The sequence below is a fragment of the Talaromyces rugulosus genome, chromosome I (assembly GCF_013368755.1).
Source record: "Talaromyces rugulosus chromosome I, complete sequence".
Lineage (NCBI taxonomy): Eukaryota > Fungi > Ascomycota > Eurotiomycetes > Eurotiales > Trichocomaceae > Talaromyces > Talaromyces rugulosus.
In genome coordinates, this window is record NC_049561.1 from 1,010,441 (window position 1) to 1,027,831 (window position 17,391).

Here is a 17,391-nt window from a genome sequence, read left to right on the forward strand (position 1 = left end):
TTGCTATGTGTATGGCTCAGTATTGATTGTCTGGTTTACTTTTCTTCTCTTCCCTCTCGTTGTATACCTTTTTTTTTATTTTTTCCCTTTTTATTGTTGGTCATGCTCTTCTACGAATGATGCTTGCTTTTTTTTTTCAGCATTAATAATCACTCATTTCTCTCTTGACTTTTGTCTAAAAAGAAATCCTCGGTGAGATATTTACCGCCAGGATGAACACATTCTCTTCATTTATTTCATTTTATTTCATTTAATTTCACTTCATTGCGCGAGTTTTTTTATTACTTTCTATTTCATTTGGATTTTTTTTGCACGCTGCTCTAAGCATAGGATGCTAGGGAGTGTGTTGTGGTCCGTGTATTGTTTGAAATCGATCGATAGCGACATTGGAATATACAATTCGGGACAGTAACTGCCTCGAAAGTGCGCCTCACTAGTTTGGCTGTATTTGATTATCTTGTACCAGTAAGGTCAATTGATGTAGCTGACAGTGCCAATATTAATTGAACTGGTCTAGATTAAATCTACACCAGTCAAAACAAACCCCGCACGTACGTCCTCCCATGTTATTAAGATTAGGTTTTCTAGTTAGGGTTAAATTGGCCGAGGACACTGAAAGATGAAAAGGCATGCATGTGTCGATCAAGCATATATACATAATATTTATATATGAACCTCGGTCCCAAACTTATGTGCCACAGCCCCAGGCCAAGACCAGGCCAAGACCAAAAGACCTCGAGAAAAACTCGAGGGAAACTGGCCGGGTCTGGTCAAGTGGCTGGCAGCCACTGCAAGCCCCAAAAAAGGTGTTGTAACCCAGACCGGGATGTCCGCAAACCAGTCTCACAAGGGAAACCCACAGCCCCCCCTGGACATTGACAGTGCCACACACACCCCGGTAGGTTCGACTAACTAGCTTAGTACTGGAAGACTCGAGAGAAAGAAGAAAAAATCGCCACTTGTTTGGTTTTCTGTCTCAGTCGGAGATGAAGTTGCACCTGTACTACCTACCCTATCTTAGAGCCTAGGCATCTTTTTCAGTGGCGGCCAATCGGCGTGCTGGTAGCAAACCTGGAGTAAAGTTGTCTGGACTCTGGAGAATTGGATGCGGGGATTATTCAGCTAGCGTTCTTTTCTGGCGCCTTGGAAGTCCTCGGTTTTTAATCTGTGTCTGTGTCCATGCCTGTATTCTTTTGGGTTTGGTGGTTTGAGGCGGATAACTAGCCCGATAGCCAGACATAGGTCGTCGCGAACAAACCGATCTAGACATATACTCGAGTCCTGTATACAGTCGACTAGTACAAAGTACGAAACCTAGTAATGAAATGCTGTTTCTAAAGGACGCCGTTTCTGGGTTGTCCTCCGGAGCGCGGCGGGCGCGCCCATAGCTCGCAACCACCACTAGTCAACGTATCTCGTAATTAGCTCAGAACAACACCAATCAGTACGCCTGATGGTTGCTGTCAAAAAGAGAGAGAGACTACTGTAGTGGGGAACCGTAACAAGTGGAAACCCCCCCGCAATCTACTACGTATCAATTGATGGTCCCCTGATCATCGTTTATGTTGATCGCCCAGATTGCTTTTCAATGTTCCAACTTGCTGCAGGAAAGTCGGAGATTGTTTGCCTATATCTCTATATCTATAGATCAGCAATGCATATCAAGCCTGTTTCATGTTGGACAGACTAGGGGGAAAGGCCATCAATGTAAATAGTAATATCTAACCAGTGCATGTGCATAGTTGGTCCTCGAGTCAGCCATCAACCGCGGTTTGCAAGGGTACTTACTACTTATGCAAGAGAAGGCGTAATCCGAAGGCTAAGAACTGGTGTTTGTCGCCATGTGACAATGGACGCACGCCAGCGCCGATAGGATGCGAGAAAAGGAATAAAACCGATAAGCTTGTCGCTTGGTCGCAGTTTTGGCGATGAGGTCTTTCTTTCTTTTTTTTTTTTTTTTGTCGCTCTTTTCATTCTTCATTCTTCCTCCCCCTTACTCGATCCTTCCCCGCCCCCGACGCTTTGCCACTATCACAAATATATGTAGCCTGCGTCTTTCCATCTTCTTTTTCATCTGGTCATCTGTGAGGGATACCTGCGATATTTCACGGTGGGTTATCTGTCAGCTTATTGATCAATCGATTGGGTTGGTTATGTACTGAGCTTGCCTGTCTCCCAACAGCATCTACACCATCCCCTCGCAATCGCCATGGCAGATGTAAAGGCCGAGTCGGTGTACCCCGAAGTGGTGTCCCAAGACGCACCAGCAAAACGAGGATTCGTCGCCGGTACTATAGCTCACTTTAAGAAGTGGTGGTGGGTTCATCTGATCGTCCTGATCTGCGTGGTCCTGATCATCATTTTCCCAATGTAAGGAAGAATCTTTTGCACATTTTATACACCGCACTTAGCTGCACATGTGCTAAGAAGGACAAAAAAAAATATATAGAATCTACGTCGCCTATCCCAAAATCGCCCAAACCGACGTCAACAACGCCACGCTGAATGTTACAAGCCTGGTGTTCTCAGACCCGACGCCGGACACTATCCATGTCAACCAGACCCAGGTGCTGGGCAACAAGGCCATATACCACCCAAAGATCTACTCGTTCAATGCGTCGCTGGGTTTAGCTGGTTCTCCGGTGCCCGTTTCGTACGCCACAGTGCCCGAGACGGCGTCGAATGACGGGCAGGTTATTATTGTCGATGCTACGCTTCAGTTGCACAATATCGAGGCTACTACAAACTTTACAAAGGCTGTGCTAGCGTCGGAGACGTGGGAGTTGGGGGTCTATGGACGACCGCAGTTGAAGGAAATGGTTCTTCCAAAGTCGACGGTGACATTTAACAAGACTGTGGAAATGAAAGGTGGGTTTGTGTTTTGTTTTGTTTTCAGCCTTTAAAGATTATGTGTACTCACTTTGTGACAGGTCTCAATGGGCTTGAAGGCTTTGCTCTTTCAAACGTCACGATATCTGCAGCACCAGGAGCCGATGGCACCAACATGAACGGCACTGTGAGCATACCGAATCCGAGCGTCGTCACCGTACCCATGGTAAGAAAATACCCCTTGTCTACATTTTCTTTCCCTTTCATATCAAAACTAAAAACTCACAACATGTTATAGGGCAATATCACAATGGACATATCCGTCAACGGCACGGCCGTCGGCCAAACCTTCCTAAACAATCTCAACCTCATCCCCGGCGCAAACATATACCCCGTCAAATCGCTAATCAACAATACCCTAATGCTGAGCTTTATCGGCAAAAGCGGCCCATATCCGTCTGGTGTTGTCCCACTGGATATTAGCGGTAACAAGAGTGTTTACAACGGCCAAGAGATTTCATACTTTTCCGATGCCCTGCGTAGCACAAGTCTCCGCGCGACGTTGAATGTGACACAGGTGTTGATTGACTCTGGGTTGGGGTTATTGCTAGGGGCGCTTTGAGGATAATTTGTCTTTTCTTCCTTTCTTCTTGGGACTGCCTGCCGGTTTTGGTGAAATTGGGGGTAGTCTGATATTTATCCTTTTTTATACAATCTTGGCTGAATTTCAGTGTTTTTTGTGACGTTTACTTTGGTTGGTTTGGTTGGTTTGGATGGATACATGAGAAGGATGTATATACAAGTGTGCAATAATACTCTGTTCTGGTGACTCGACTCGTTGCATCTGGAGCCCCTAAACACTGACACTATTGTATGTAGCGATACATGCAGTGTGTTCGAAGGCCGTCCGTCATTCGATACAAATTTTTTGCCATGTTCAATATAAACAACTCTTTTCTGTATTTTAATTCTGTCTTTTATGACATCACACTATCCACTGATCAAGTCAAGTTACGTACATAATAAGTAAACGTTAAAAACAAACAGCCGCCGAACTCCCATTTCACCATGAATGTGTAGAGGGACTTACTTTTTTTTTTTGCCCTATTTCCACCCTCTTCTACCGCCCTTTTTTCACTCATACTCGAAACGAATTTCTCTTCGTCGATGGTTATCACTAATGGATATTTCGTAGCTTTTTTTTTTCTTGAAAAAAAAAAAAAAAAAAAGAGTCCCACCCGCTTTGGCCGATTGTTGAATCTCATGCTACAAATCGAGAAAGAAAAAACCGTACTTATAATATACATGCTAAGGGGAAAGAAAGAAAGAAAGAGAATGGACAGACAGACAGCTACAATTCATGCAGCGTGTTATAGCCCGTCTCCAGCAGACTATCGCCGCCTCGCTTGTCGGCAGCAATATGCCAATAAAAGAGACCTCCCAGACCAAGATTCGTCACGAATTTTGCTTTTTGCTCGACTGTGCGTGTGTTGTCGTATGAGACGAAACCGCCGTCGTCGCCTCCAACACAGTATGTTGCGCCGACTGTTTTGTCGACGATTTCGCGGGCGCCGGGTCGCGGAAGCTCGCTGTAGTCAAAGGCGCCGTCTTCGCCGCCAGACTCTAAGTAGGGCTGGTTGAGGTCCTGGGCGCCAACAAAGGAACGGCCATAGGCTGGGATGCCCATGAGGATCTTTTTGGCGTGCACGCCTTGGGCCAGGAAATACGTGACTGCGGACTGGCAGGAGATGGACGCGGCGTCGCTGTGCGGCTGCGCTGGCGTGTATAGCTGGGCCTGATGGCCGGAGCGGTCGACCCAGGGTCCGGAAAAGTCATAACACATGACCATGAACAGATCCACGTACTGCTGGGCGACGGCCAGGTTGATGTGTTTCAACGCCCATTCGCCGGCGGGCAGTGCACTCGTCAGGACGTAGCGTGGAGCTGGTAAGACGGTTCTTAGTTGGGCCAGCAGGTAGATATAGTCGACACCTTGCTGGGTGGTTGAGGGATGCTCCCAGTCCACTGTGTTTTTGTTGTGAGCGTGCTGTTGATAGTATAAATAAAAACCTCATACCATCGATCCCGTCCAAGTCAAACTGATCCACCAGCGCCCTCGCGCTACTGGCAAACTTTTCCACGGCCGGCGGACTGCGAGCCACTTTGGCAAAGTTTTCACTTCCTTTCCCGCCGCCTCCAACAGACAAAATAACTTTCATCTGCGGATACTGTCGTTTCAGCTGCGTAAAGGCGCGGAGGCAGCCTTCGGTGCCGTCGACGGGCATCTGCGAGTCGGCCCATTCATCGCTGAGCTGATTCTAGCGTGAGCCGGGCGGTTTTTTTTTTTTTTTTTGGTGAGCGGATGCTGTAGTACATACATAAACTTGGCCATCTTCCTTGACCCTGTTCCGCGTGTGTCAGTACTGTATACACACACACACACACACAAAAAAATGACGGTATATACCAGGCAAAGGCATAGAACACATGCGAGACAAAGCCCAGCCGCAAGGTCGACGGCGGCTGTTTCTTATAGATCCTCCAATTGGGATAGTAGGCGGCGTTGGCAAAGATGGGGATCTCTAAAGGCGTGGGAGCAAAGGCCGACGCAGTCAGAGACGACGCACCGGCCACAGGAGGAGCAGGATGAGGAAGGCTGGGCCATACATCCGGACCTGCAAAGGACGGGGTCATGAACGAATACATCTAGGAGAGACTACTGCTGCTGCCAAAGCCCGCTCTCGGATGCTCGCTGGTCCTTATACTCGTGCTCTCCGTCATCGATCGGCGCTTGACAAGTGCGGGGGACACGCTAGGTGAAAGAGGAAGAATAGTAGTTGATACACGGAATACTGCTAAATGTCGATCCGAAGTTGTAGCGAATACTCAGTCAACAAGACGAGAGAAAGAGAGGGAGAAAGAAGAAGAGGAAGAAAACACTAGCGTTTGTTTCAGGAAAGAGCACCAGCACACACGGTGACATATCACTGCTGCTCGTAGAGGCCAGGCCAGGGCCAGCCAGGTAAGGCTACGCTACGCAGCAGTTGCAAAATGGCAGTTGCAAGCGCCCACGAGCATCACGAGGGGGGCGGGCTAGCACGATGCAGCACGCATGATTTGCCTGCCACGATGCAGCTAAGCCTCGACAGGCGCGTGCACCAATGCACCCCCCATTTTACTCCGCAAATTGGCCAAATGAGAGCGTGCCGATCCGGCGATGCGACGCTGACGATATCCGGTGGCCGTCCGAGTCCCTTTTTACCCTCACTGATTGCTCCGTAGACAACAAACAAAAAGGGACAGGGAAAAAAAAAAAGTAGTGACCGGGAGACTCGTACCCGTGCTTCAAGTGGATTCGGCGAGAACAAAACCGCGCGGCCAGTGAGCCTGCACCGGGTGGAGCCTCCGCGGGGGCGCCCACCGCCCAAGCGAGGGTCACGAGACTTGGTCCTGTATTTCATTACGAATAACAATAACAACTTGTGTACGTGTTCCTTCGTATTGTTTCTTAATAATAGGCAGGTTCTGCAGTGGCCTGTGCATCCCGGCATGCATCAATTGGCGGCAGTTGGCAAGGACCACCAGAAAGAAAAAACCTTGAAAAAGTTTTCAATGAATGAAAAAATTTTTCATGCATGCAGTCTCACCGTGAGCTGTTTTGGCGGGGATGCCCATGACCTGCATTAGACTGTCCGTCTAGTGCGCCTCCAGCCAGCGAAGGCGATCTACAGCGACCACTCGTTTGGGCTGCAAGTAACTCTCTCAAAAATTTTCTATTTTAGTCATTGTAATACGTACCGACGTACTATACCTACAGGGGACGAACTATACCTACAGAGTACGCACACTGTGGCTACTAGCGACTGACCAGTGGCAAGCAAGGAAGCCAGGTTGGTCTATAATAATATCCCAACGTGCAGATTTAGTATGGCTATAAACACAACGTATGAGTATTATTATTGTTTGATTATTACGAGGCATATAGTTACTCTGGAATCAATGGCCAATGGCATGCCGTACATCACGTGATCTTCGACGGCTTTCTTCCGCCGTCTTGGCATTAATGCTAAGCAGCATTGATATCTCGATAAGCATCCTGACTGACCTCACGCCAACACTCCCTTTACCAGAAGTAAAGACGACTACTCCCCTCCCATGGCCGCCGAAGTCCAGTCGGTCGCCGACCGATTGATCACCGGCGATCGCACGCATCCGCCAGACTACGATTTCTCGTTTACTCCTTTCCTGCGAAGAAACTTTGGATTCGGGCTTGCCACCGACATCCCCGTCTGCAAGGCGTTCAAAGAAGGCCACTGTCCCCTGGGCCCAACATGCCCCGACAGACACCCGACACCCTCGCGCGTGACGACCTCAACGACCAACGCGTCCGGCCTCGCGCCCTCGGTGACACACGGCTCGTTGGTCTGTAAGCATTTCCTCAAGGGCCTGTGCAAAAAGGGCTTCAAATGCGAGTACCTCCACGAATACAACCTGCGGCGCATGCCCGAGTGCCAGTCCTTTTCTCGCTCGGGATACTGCCCCAACGGCGAAGACTGTCTCTACCACCATGTCCGCGAGACGGCCCGACTGCCGCGATGCGAACACTACGATCGCGGCTTCTGCCCGCTGGGGCCCATCTGCGCCAAGCGCCATGTTCGACAGCGACTGTGCCCGTACTATGTAGTCGGGTTTTGTCCAGACGGCAGGGCGTGTGAGCACGGCGCGCACCCGCGCTGGTCGGATAATCTGCCTCGGCCGCAGATTCGCGTTGAGAAGACGGAAGAGGATCTCGAGCGGGAACGGCTTCTGATTCGCGAGGAGCAAGAAAAGGAGGAAGAACGGCAGCGAGAGTGGCGGAATGAGCGAGGTCGAGGAGGCTTCATGCGGTATAGAGGCAGGGGTCGCGGCCGAGGAATGTGACAGCACAACATTGTTTAGTATTATTACCTTAGTTACTATGTATTTGCATCTGCATCTGGCGAGGCGTTTTAATTATACCCTGGTTACATGGACATCATCGAGCATGTCCTTTATTTCTACTCGTGTCACTAGTTTAAAGCTTTTTGATATCATCAGGCTAGTGGTACTCTGTACCTGCAAAAAATAAAAAATAAAAAAGAGTCAAACAGTCCACAATTGCAAACACAATTGCAAACAAATTCATTACTAAAGCAAAGCTTATTCACCATGACAAAGACAAAGCGTATTTCCGGTGCCACAAGTATATCCGCTGGTTCGGCGTGACTGAGCGCTTGGTCAGGATTTGGTCATCGCTGCCAAAGAGCTCCAGTGGGGCAGCCGCCGCCAATCACGCCCAGATGCCCGGAAGCATCACCTGGCGGGGTTTTGGCAATCCATCTGCTCGAGCCTGTTATAAATACCTCCTCCTCCCTTCAGCCCCGTCTGCTCGTTGCATCGTGCTACACCTGACGACTCATCAATTCAATTGACCCCTTTTCACCCCCAAAGTCATATACCCATCCCCGTCATTCACAATGGCCAAGATCGCTATCGTCTTCGTATGTCCCACCTCTCATATGTGCAATTGCACCGTTGCAGCTTTGCTAATTCTCCCAAAGTACTCGATGTACGGCCACATCGTCAAGCTGGCCGAAGCTGAAAAGAAGGGCATTGAGGCTGCTGGTGGCAAGGTCGATGTCTACCAGTACGTATATCTATAAACCAGTACTACTACTACTAGCTGGCCACCCGCTGACTGAAGGTCCTTTCTGCAGAATCGCCGAGACTCTCCCCCAGGAGGCCCTGTCAAAGATGCACGCTCCCCCCAAGACCGATTACCCAATTGCCGATCCCTCCACTCTGCTCGAGTACGACGCCGTTCTCTTCGGTATCCCCACCCGTTACGGTAACTTTCCCGCCCAGTGGAAGGCTTTCTGGGACCACACTGGCGGCATCTGGGCCAGCGGTGGCTACTGGGGCAAGTATGCTGGCGTCTTCATCTCCACTGCCAGCCCTGGCGGCGGACAGGAGTCGACTGCCCTTTCCAGCATGAGCACCCTGGCTCACCACGGTTTCAACTATGTGCCTCTCGGCTACAAGCATACCTTTGCCCAGCTCACCAATCTCGACGAGGTCCACGGTGGCAGCCCATGGGGTGCCGGTACTTTTGTAAGCCATTCCAATTTTGTGTTCTTTTTTTGTCGCGAGACTGACGTCTATTTTAACAGGCTGCTGCCGATGGTAGCCGCCAACCCTCTGCTCTCGAGCTCGAAATCGCCGAGATCCAGGGCAAGACCTTTTACGAGCGCGTCTCCAAGGTCTCTTTCGCATGACTGCATGGCAGCAGCGAGGATGCTGCAGCACAGCCTTCTTCAGAGGCCAAGGAAGCCCCAAAGAAGGCGCCGCAACAGGACAAAAAGGACAAGGAGGGTCCATGTGGCTTGCCGGCAAAATGCAGCATTCTCTAAACGCATCCATATACCCAGGAGATTTCGACGATTTTTGTTTTCTGATGTTATGACACCGATATTCGATAACCTATAAAGTTAATAAACAAACACATTGTAGCAGCCAAAATATGATTAGTATTGCACTGCAAGCTGGCCTTGTTAAAAAGTAGTTGTAGTTTGTTGTGGCTGCTGGAAACATCCACCAGAACTAGGCATCACCCGCTAGCCGCATCCAGCTAGCTCCCCCGCGGCGGGCTATGACGAATGGGCCTCCACCAGCTGCTCTCGCCTTCGGACATCTTCAGTTTGCTTCTCGTCTGAGCTGCCCATGAGATGAATCCTGCGCCGACGCGTCAGACTTTATCCAACTTCCTCTAATTTCCCATTTCTCTCCCTTCCTTGGTTTTACCTCCCTATCTCACCGCCGCGACCCAGACACGCAGAACAACATGGCCTCTCCCAGGCCGATAGTACTCCGATTTGAGAGTCGGAATGGCCAGTTTCGCGTAACTGTGCCGCCATCCATGCTGTTCCCGGACCTGAGAGACAAGGTACATGCCTCACGAAGCTTTGGGTTTTTGCATAACATTGTGTCGCTGTGGTTTGTGGCTGACCGCTTCCTAGATTCTCGAGCACCTTCCCCCCTCCACCGATCCTACATCGATTATACTGTCAAATAAGCCCATCGGCGTGGGTGGCCAAGAAAGACCGCTTGCTAGCTTGGATGGAGTTGCGATCGAAAGAGTTGGGTTATCGTGAGTCTGATCCAGTTTGCCTTGGCGCCTGGCAAAAGTGGATGTAGCTCTGACATTTTTATAATTTGGAACAGGCATGGAGATAAACTGTTTCTTGGATATCAAGAAAAAGCGTCGCTTTCCAATGGCGACTCTCACCCCCAGCAAGCAGCGCCTAGTCAGAAACCCGTCACGGAGTCACGACGGCTGAACGGGGCTGCTGTCCCTCAGCAAACGACCGTTGCCCTTCCGCCCCACCCGACGTCGCCATCGGCCATCCTCAAGAACCCTTGGGAGGTGGTCGAGCAGTCTCCGCTTGACGACTTCTTGGATAAGAAAGATGGAAAGATCCCCCGACCGCGAGATACAAAGATGTGCCGGCACGGGCCAAAGGGCATGTGTGATTACTGCATGCCCCTCGAACCATATGCGCCTGAATACTTGGCCGACAAGAAGATCAAACATCTGTCCTTCCACTCATACCTCCGGAAAATCAACTCTTCGAAAAATAAACCAGAGCTCAAGAGCTCTTACATGCCGCCTTTGAGCGAGCCCTACTACCGCGTCAGGCGAGATTGTCCGTCTGGGCATCCACCGTGGCCGGAAGGAATCTGTACAAAATGCCAACCCAGCGCCATCACTCTTAAGCCTCAGGAATTCCGCATGGTCGACCACGTTGAATTTTCTTCCCCGAGCCTGATTAATGGACTTTTGGATTTTTGGCGAAAATCGGGTTCGCAACGTCTGGGATATCTATACGGGACATACGAGGAGTATACCGAAGTTCCACTCGGCATCAAGGCTGTTGTCCAGGCTATATACGAACCGCCTCAGGTGGATGAGGTGGACGGAATCAGTCTCAATGAATGGGAGACTGAAAAAGAGGTCGATGAAGTCGCTCGTCTTTGCGGTTTGCAAAAGGTTGGCGTTATAGTCACAGACCTCCTCGACGCTGGCAAAGGCGATGGCTCTGTTGTTTGCAAACGACATGCTGATTCGTACTGGTTGTCCTCGCTTGAGATTGCCTTTGCATCGCGATACCAGGCACGATACCCCAAGGCAACGAAATGGAGTGAAACTGGCTCGTTCGGGTCCAACTTTGTCACATGTGTATTGAGCGGTGACGAAAACGGAGCAATTGCAGTCAGCGCGTATCAAGCTTCCAACTCGGCAGTGGAGATGGTGAGAGCAGATATCGTTGAGCCTTCTGCCGACCCCACTGTCATGCTTGTTCAGTCGGAAGACGATAACGATTCGGGCAGCGAGCTACGATACATCCCCGAGGTCTTTTACCGCAAGATCAACGAATACGGAGCCAACGTGCAGGAGAATGCCAAACCTAGCTTTCCCGTGGAATACTTGCTGGTGACGTTGACCCATGGATTCCCTACAGACGAAGCCCCTCTTTTCATCGACAGCACGTTCCCAATAGAAAACAGAGAAGTCATCGGCGAAAGCCAGGAGCTTCGTGTGGTTGCCAGGAAGCTCGTCACTCACGACGATACGAAAAAGGCAATCCGCGCTGTTTCCGACTTTCATCTTCTCGCTTTCCTTCACTCGCTGGGAACATTCAGCAAGGTAAGATTTGCAGTCACAGAGTATATATAAAGGGTACTAATGGAATGGCACATCGCCACCTAGGACGAAGAGGAACTGCTGGCCCGCGTGGCTACTACCCATGACCCTTCGGATGGCCTGCAACTTGTGAATACTAGTGGATGGGCCACCCTGGTAGCGATTCTTCAGGAGAGCGGTGAGCGACCCCCTAAGCGCCCCTTACCCATGGCTAGGGATACGCCTGTTGCATCTTTTGCCCAGAGACATGGACACCTCCAGTCGAGATCCGTGTCTCCGAAATCCGATAGTGAACGTCTTGCTAAGAGGTTTAAGGGGACTAGCCTAGAGTAACAGATTATACCTACCTACTACCTTTGGCTACTTTAGTCTCTCCAACGAAAAAAAAACCCAGGTTAGGTCCGTCTACGAAATACCGTGCGCCCCTAGCCGGGTGTCGCTTGGTATATACATGTACTCGGAACGATAGCGATTTTCCTTTTCCCTTGCATTATGCTCGGCATTTGCATTACCCGGCGATTCCTCGAGTCTTACTTTCTTTTTTTTTTCCGGTTGTGGGGTGATTAGATGGCTATCCTGGATAGATCGGGGTGAATGGGATGAATTTATGGCCAATTTAGTATTATAACCGTGGTGTAATAGAAACAACCGTATTTATTCCGTATATTAATGTTCTTTTAGATTAAATTCATAACAAATACAAACACATCAATTGATCAATTGATCCATGACCCAACCGTGACCCAACGCCAACCAAGCCCATTCATTACATATTACCGTATTTCATATTCCATGCCCGTATACAAAAAAAGCACTTTTTTTTTTTTTTCATAGCAGACCTACTTACTGCTTGACGAGCTTCTTGAGCCTCTTCTCCAACACCGTCCGTCCCTCAAACGTCTGCCAAACCTCATGAGGCGCGCCCTTGACAATATCCCACGAGACCAGATGATCCGTGATCCCCGTCAGACTCTGCTGCTGCTTTGCCCACGACTCGCTGCGGCCAACCTCCACACCAGAACTAACCACAACCAGAGGCGTTTCGGGCGTCTGGATGTTCTTCGCGCTCGCGATTTCGCTAGCCGTTATGCTTGCCGCAACTAGGTTTTCCTGTAGCTTGGCCTTGATGAAGCGCCCGCCCTGGTACGCTACTTGGCCGTACGTGCGGTCTTCGCGGGTACGGCCCTTGAAGATCACGCCGGCCAGACGGTCGAGACCCAGCGGCGAGATGATTCCGCGACCCCAGAGCGCGAATCCGTGTCCGGGGTTGCCAATGTCGCCGTGCAGCCGGTCCTCGTGGGTTGGGTCGATTAGCAATAGCCCAGTCACGTCGTGCATGTGGCGGCTCGCAAAGATGCGGCTGTAGATGCTGCCTATGCCGGCCGTGACGATGATCCAGGGCCCCTCCTCGCCGGCTAGCGCGAGCACTTCGGAGAGAACATCGGCGGACATGCCGGCGGAGTGTGGCGAGGGCGCGTTGTCGGACCAGGCGATGCCGGGCCGGTCCCAGTAGCAGTAGCGAGGGATGGTTCCGTTGGCGTAGGCGTTGTGAATAAAAGGCTGCAGACTGTGTTCTGAGGGACGCTCGCCGGCTTCGACGAGGATTGTCGGTGGCTTCTTTTCGTTGATGCTGGTGGTCGTCGTCTCGTTGCCGATGCAGGCCAAGTGAACCTCGTATTTCTCATTGTTGACTAGATATTTCCGGCCGGGGGCTTGCAGGCTGGCATCTCTGGCGCGCAGGATCAGGGTGGCCGTGAGCAGGATGGCCACAAGGGCAATGATACCGAGCACCACGGTCTCGGCCAGCACAGCAAGCCACTGTAGCAGCGTGCGTCTGGTTTCCACGCGGCCCGTCAGCCGTTCCTCTTCCTGCTCCTTGCCCTTCTCCACAGAATAAACTTGGGCCATGTTATACAGCGCGATGAAAGCCGCCCAGACCACGGATGCGATGCCGACCCATCCTTCTTCCAGTCGGAGACGCGGCACCGCAAGAACCAAGATCATGTCCGAGACGAGCAGGACCGCGAGAACGCCGTTCCAGATTAGCATGGGCTGCGACGGTAGCGCGAAGAAGAGCAGGCCAATGATGAGATTGCCCACGGTTAGCGTGGTGTATGAGAAGTCGGTAAAGCCCGAACCACGGTTGTGCATCCCCGGCGGACTGACGAAGATCGAGACGAACAGCAGCACCCACCAGACGAAGCTGATGGCGAGGAAGAGAGTTGAGAAGAAGCGTAGGGCGCGGACGTTCCAGAGGTTGTATGGGGATACCTTTTTTTGGGGGGGGATTTTTTGTTAATATTGTTCAAGTGCCAGGAAAGGATGTTCTGTAAAGCTTACAGCTGGGTCGTCCGGACTCAGGTAGCCATCACCGTTGCTTCGTGGCAGTAGACGCGTATGCTCATCGGCCTCTCGCGATTCTCGCGCGACAGAAGAATCCTCTTGCTCGTCACTTCGTCTGTCGCCTTCCTCAGCGCGAGACTGGTTATTTGGAGCTCTTGAGCCCCACACCGAGACCATGCTAGGAGAGTATAAAAGTATATCAATGGTTTGAGGTAGTAGTAATCCGACTCAGACAGCAGCAATCGTTGATTGATTCAAAAAGATAATTTTGTAAAGCTGGAACTGGGGAAGAGCTAATAATTAAAGTGAATCACGTAAACCACATAAATCTTGGTTCTGCATTCTCGATCGACGAATAAGGGTTGTGACGTCACCACCTGCGAGCCCCACGTGATCCTCTTCCAGGGTTTCATACTTTAATTATACAAGTATAGTTGAATCCGGTTGATTTTGACAATAGAATGCATCTCTTTGGACCTAGATTGAACATATTACTGGTCTTTCCTCTGAGCCATGATGCTTTCTACAAAATCATGGCCGATATCAAAGTTGACTCCGTCCGGGTTGGTCACATTGACCAACTGATCTGTAGACCAATAATTAGAAATGCCAAAAAAATAAAACCAAAAGGGTTATACTTACACCAACTCTCATCGGCCTCAGGATGGGGGCCCACGAGGCCAACCCATCCTTTCTCAAAAGAAGTCACAGAAGCAGCAATATCTCCGTTACTTGAGAACCTACCAAGAACAAGTGCGTCCGCTTTTGCTGATTCTGACAGTTTTACAACAGCCCCGTCTTGGAAATATAACCACCGGCCATCCTGCTTTTGACCCTTCTTTGTGCCTGTCTGGAAATTCCAATCGACCTGGATGACAGTGTCCGTGGTATTCTTCACCTGCGCACCGGGCTGGTCCATCTCGTCAGCGATAGATGAGCCTGGAGGGAGAAGATCGTATCCAAGATGGGGACCAGCTAGGTACGCTCCAAGGCAAAAACCGGCGTATCTCCCGCCCTGAGCGACGTATTCGCGGATGGCCTTTTTGTACTTTTTTGTATGCTTCCAGCCTGGCTCGAGATCTATGGAAATCGGTTAGCAATGATATCACTGCCAACGTTGACAATAGATACATGTATATAGAAAGGGAAGATAGAACTAACCGCCGCCTCCTGGCTGAACGAAGAGATCAACTTTACTCAAAGAATCTGCGTTGATATCAATTTTCTCATTGGGCCCGGCATACTCGATGGCGAATTTAGACGCAGAAGACTGGAGGAGTGCAGCAACTGATTCTGGACATCCGTCGCAGGCTGCAGGTCCACGATAAATCAATGCCTTGGGACCCGAATGAGAGTCTGGAATGGCCATCACGGTGCCAAAGAGAAGAAAGAGACCTGCCGATCGCATTGTGTTTGTGTGTAGAACTGAACAAAACGTGTGTGCTTTGCGGATTCAGATCTGAATACAGAATTCATTCAGCATATAATAAATCTACCATAATCAAAGGATTCAATAATAGGCAGACAAATTATCACTATCTAGTCAGCTCGTATTGCTAGGATCTGCACAAAGCTCTTCCCCGATGCTGGATGCAGCTAGATGAGCCGCTGCGCATCTCAGCCGCGAGCGGGCGTTAGTAGATCATTTCCGCTGCATTCCCATGGGACGAGGCCGTGTTAGAGTTAATTTAGATTTGTTTTTTGGATCCTTCTTTTCAAGTTTCCCTAGCCTAGAGCCCATTTCTTAAAGTTGGCTAAATTGGTATACAAATAGTTGATAAATTATCAAGTATATCACTTGAAGATTTGAATATTGATAGCAACTTTGAAACACTATTCAACCCCGACGATGCATGTGAGTGCGGAATCCCTCGGACAGCGATTCCTATATGTTCAGGGTTGAAACTAGGGTCTGTTTCAAGTGCTACCCCTACCTTACATAGCGTTTAGAGTCAGCACCGTTTGCTAGTGACGAAAATCCCAAGAGAATATTTGGATATTTGAAAATTTGCCGCAACATTTAACATATCAATGAACGTGCCCTGACGGTGGTATAAAAATCTTTTCACATATGTACGTATGCATGCTATATATACACAACAAAGCCTCAAATATATACATAACCCACCCAGCGTCCTTCGTTGTCATTTCCGCTGAGTAGTCGAATCAAACATCAGTAAACGGGCAATACGTTTACTGGGAGACCTTCCATTGGACCTGGATGTTGGTGCCGTCACCGTTGACGCTTCCGAAAGCCTCCCAGAGGCCAGCGCACATGTCGATGATGTCGGCACCAGCACGGTCAGCAACGACAGCCTGCTTGGTGACACCGTTGGGGCCGGTGATGTCAATAGTCTTTCCGCAGAGCTCGTCGTTCTGGGCAGCGCCGAACTGGTCCATGTCCGCGGCGGACAGGGCGATGAACTCCTGGCCGGCGGAGCTGGGGAACTGCGAGGTGAAGTACGTGGAAAAGCCGCAGCTTCCAGACTGGTAGAAGATCTCGTTGCAAGAGGCGTCGTCGGAGAAGGAGAAGATGGAGCCGGTGATGGGCATGTTAGAGTAGAAGGAGCTTGGGATGTCGCGCTTCTGCATAGGAGAAGCGGCAACCTGGGAGGCGAGGGCGATGGCCGAGACGGCGACAGCAGAGGTGAACTTCATTTTGGCTGGTTGTTTGGTTTTGGTAAGGAGTGAAATCTTGACAAGGAATGAGCAAGAGGTTTGTAGATGTTTTGGTGTGATACTAATTAAAAGGAAAGAAAGATCGCCAGAAGCCTGGGGACAAAGTCCCTTTTATCCTCTGATGCCTCATATTAGCATGGGATATGCCTAGAAGCTTGAGTGTAGCTTTCTGCCAGGCTGACATATGGTTACATCTGGCCCCCAGATACGGTAGTTTGCTGACTGCCGGAAATGAACGGATCCATCAAAACACCCAACGTGGGGTTCTAAAAGGAGTTAAAATGGGTTTGTAGGATTTTAGCCACAGCTTAAAAATTATAAATATATTGAACTCAGTACCAGTCACCAAGTCGCTGGAAAACGGTGTTGTTGGTTTAGGTCTTTTGAAGGTGGAAGTCGGGTCGGGAACCGGCAACCCGATTATTGTTGTTGCACCACGCAGTTGCTCCTCTTGCTGATGTTGCTCCGTGGGAATCAATAGTCATCAGCCTAGCGTGTGATCGACAACGATAAATGCTGATTCCCGTGGCTTTTCTGATCCAACGTGGCGGTTGACGTAAAAGCGCAAAAGGCAAAACGTAAAATGACCTAGCGGTTTCAACAGTAAGTCTCTACGGAGTAGGTTACGTGCATACAAGCTTACGGACGCCTTTGGGTTATTCGTACTATCAATGCTTTAGGTAAAATTTGCTTGTAGTTGCGCACATGCGTTGATGCAACGCAACTGTCATCTATTGTTATGCTTGTTGGTCTAAAAGGCCGCGATGTCCATGCATGTGACTTGGCGTCCTGCTGCTTTTCTCCCTTCATAGGCTTACTGG

General features: G+C 50.0%; 7 protein-coding genes across 7 annotated transcripts; 4 read left to right on the forward strand and 3 right to left on the reverse strand.

Moving 5' to 3' along the window:
• Positions 1–2,209: 2,209 nt before the first annotated feature.
• Positions 2,210–3,451, forward strand: TRUGW13939_00331 (uncharacterized protein; the record flags this gene model as incomplete). The annotated part of the gene is made up of 4 exons (XM_035483541.1): positions 2,210–2,370; positions 2,450–2,868; positions 2,931–3,055; positions 3,128–3,451. 4 exons carry the CDS (start codon positions 2,210–2,212, stop codon positions 3,449–3,451), a joined length of 1,029 nt encoding a protein of 342 aa, XP_035339434.1.
• Positions 3,452–4,180: 729 nt separating this feature from the next.
• On the reverse strand, positions 4,181–5,535 carry TRUGW13939_00332 (uncharacterized protein; the record flags this gene model as incomplete). The annotated part of the gene is made up of 4 exons (XM_035483542.1): positions 4,181–4,854; positions 4,907–5,141; positions 5,208–5,232; positions 5,297–5,535. The coding sequence occupies 4 exons, from the start codon at positions 5,533–5,535 to the stop codon at positions 4,181–4,183; spliced, it is 1,173 nt and encodes a 390-aa protein (XP_035339435.1).
• Positions 5,536–6,984: 1,449 nt separating this feature from the next.
• On the forward strand, positions 6,985–7,749 carry TRUGW13939_00333 (uncharacterized protein; the record flags this gene model as incomplete). The annotated part of the gene is made up of 1 exon (XM_035483543.1): positions 6,985–7,749. The coding sequence occupies one exon, from the start codon at positions 6,985–6,987 to the stop codon at positions 7,747–7,749; it is 765 nt and encodes a 254-aa protein (XP_035339436.1).
• A 575-nt stretch (positions 7,750–8,324) lies between these two features.
• On the forward strand, positions 8,325–9,122 carry TRUGW13939_00334 (uncharacterized protein; the record flags this gene model as incomplete). The annotated part of the gene is made up of 4 exons (XM_035483544.1): positions 8,325–8,348; positions 8,409–8,494; positions 8,565–8,958; positions 9,018–9,122. 4 exons carry the CDS (start codon positions 8,325–8,327, stop codon positions 9,120–9,122), a joined length of 609 nt encoding a protein of 202 aa, XP_035339437.1.
• Positions 9,123–9,688: 566 nt separating this feature from the next.
• Positions 9,689–11,881, forward strand: TRUGW13939_00335 (uncharacterized protein; the record flags this gene model as incomplete). Its single annotated transcript, XM_035483545.1, has 4 exons — positions 9,689–9,790; positions 9,864–9,994; positions 10,069–11,551; positions 11,615–11,881. The coding sequence occupies 4 exons, from the start codon at positions 9,689–9,691 to the stop codon at positions 11,879–11,881; spliced, it is 1,983 nt and encodes a 660-aa protein (XP_035339438.1).
• Positions 11,882–12,391: 510 nt separating this feature from the next.
• On the reverse strand, positions 12,392–15,299 carry TRUGW13939_00336 (uncharacterized protein; the record flags this gene model as incomplete). The annotated part of the gene is made up of 5 exons (XM_035483546.1): positions 12,392–13,819; positions 13,889–14,069; positions 14,387–14,477; positions 14,534–14,971; positions 15,053–15,299. The coding sequence occupies 5 exons, from the start codon at positions 15,297–15,299 to the stop codon at positions 12,392–12,394; spliced, it is 2,385 nt and encodes a 794-aa protein (XP_035339439.1).
• A 785-nt stretch (positions 15,300–16,084) lies between these two features.
• On the reverse strand, positions 16,085–16,549 carry TRUGW13939_00337 (uncharacterized protein; the record flags this gene model as incomplete). The annotated part of the gene is made up of 1 exon (XM_035483547.1): positions 16,085–16,549. One exon carries the CDS (start codon positions 16,547–16,549, stop codon positions 16,085–16,087), a length of 465 nt encoding a protein of 154 aa, XP_035339440.1.
• Between the last annotated feature and the right edge of the window lie 842 nt (positions 16,550–17,391).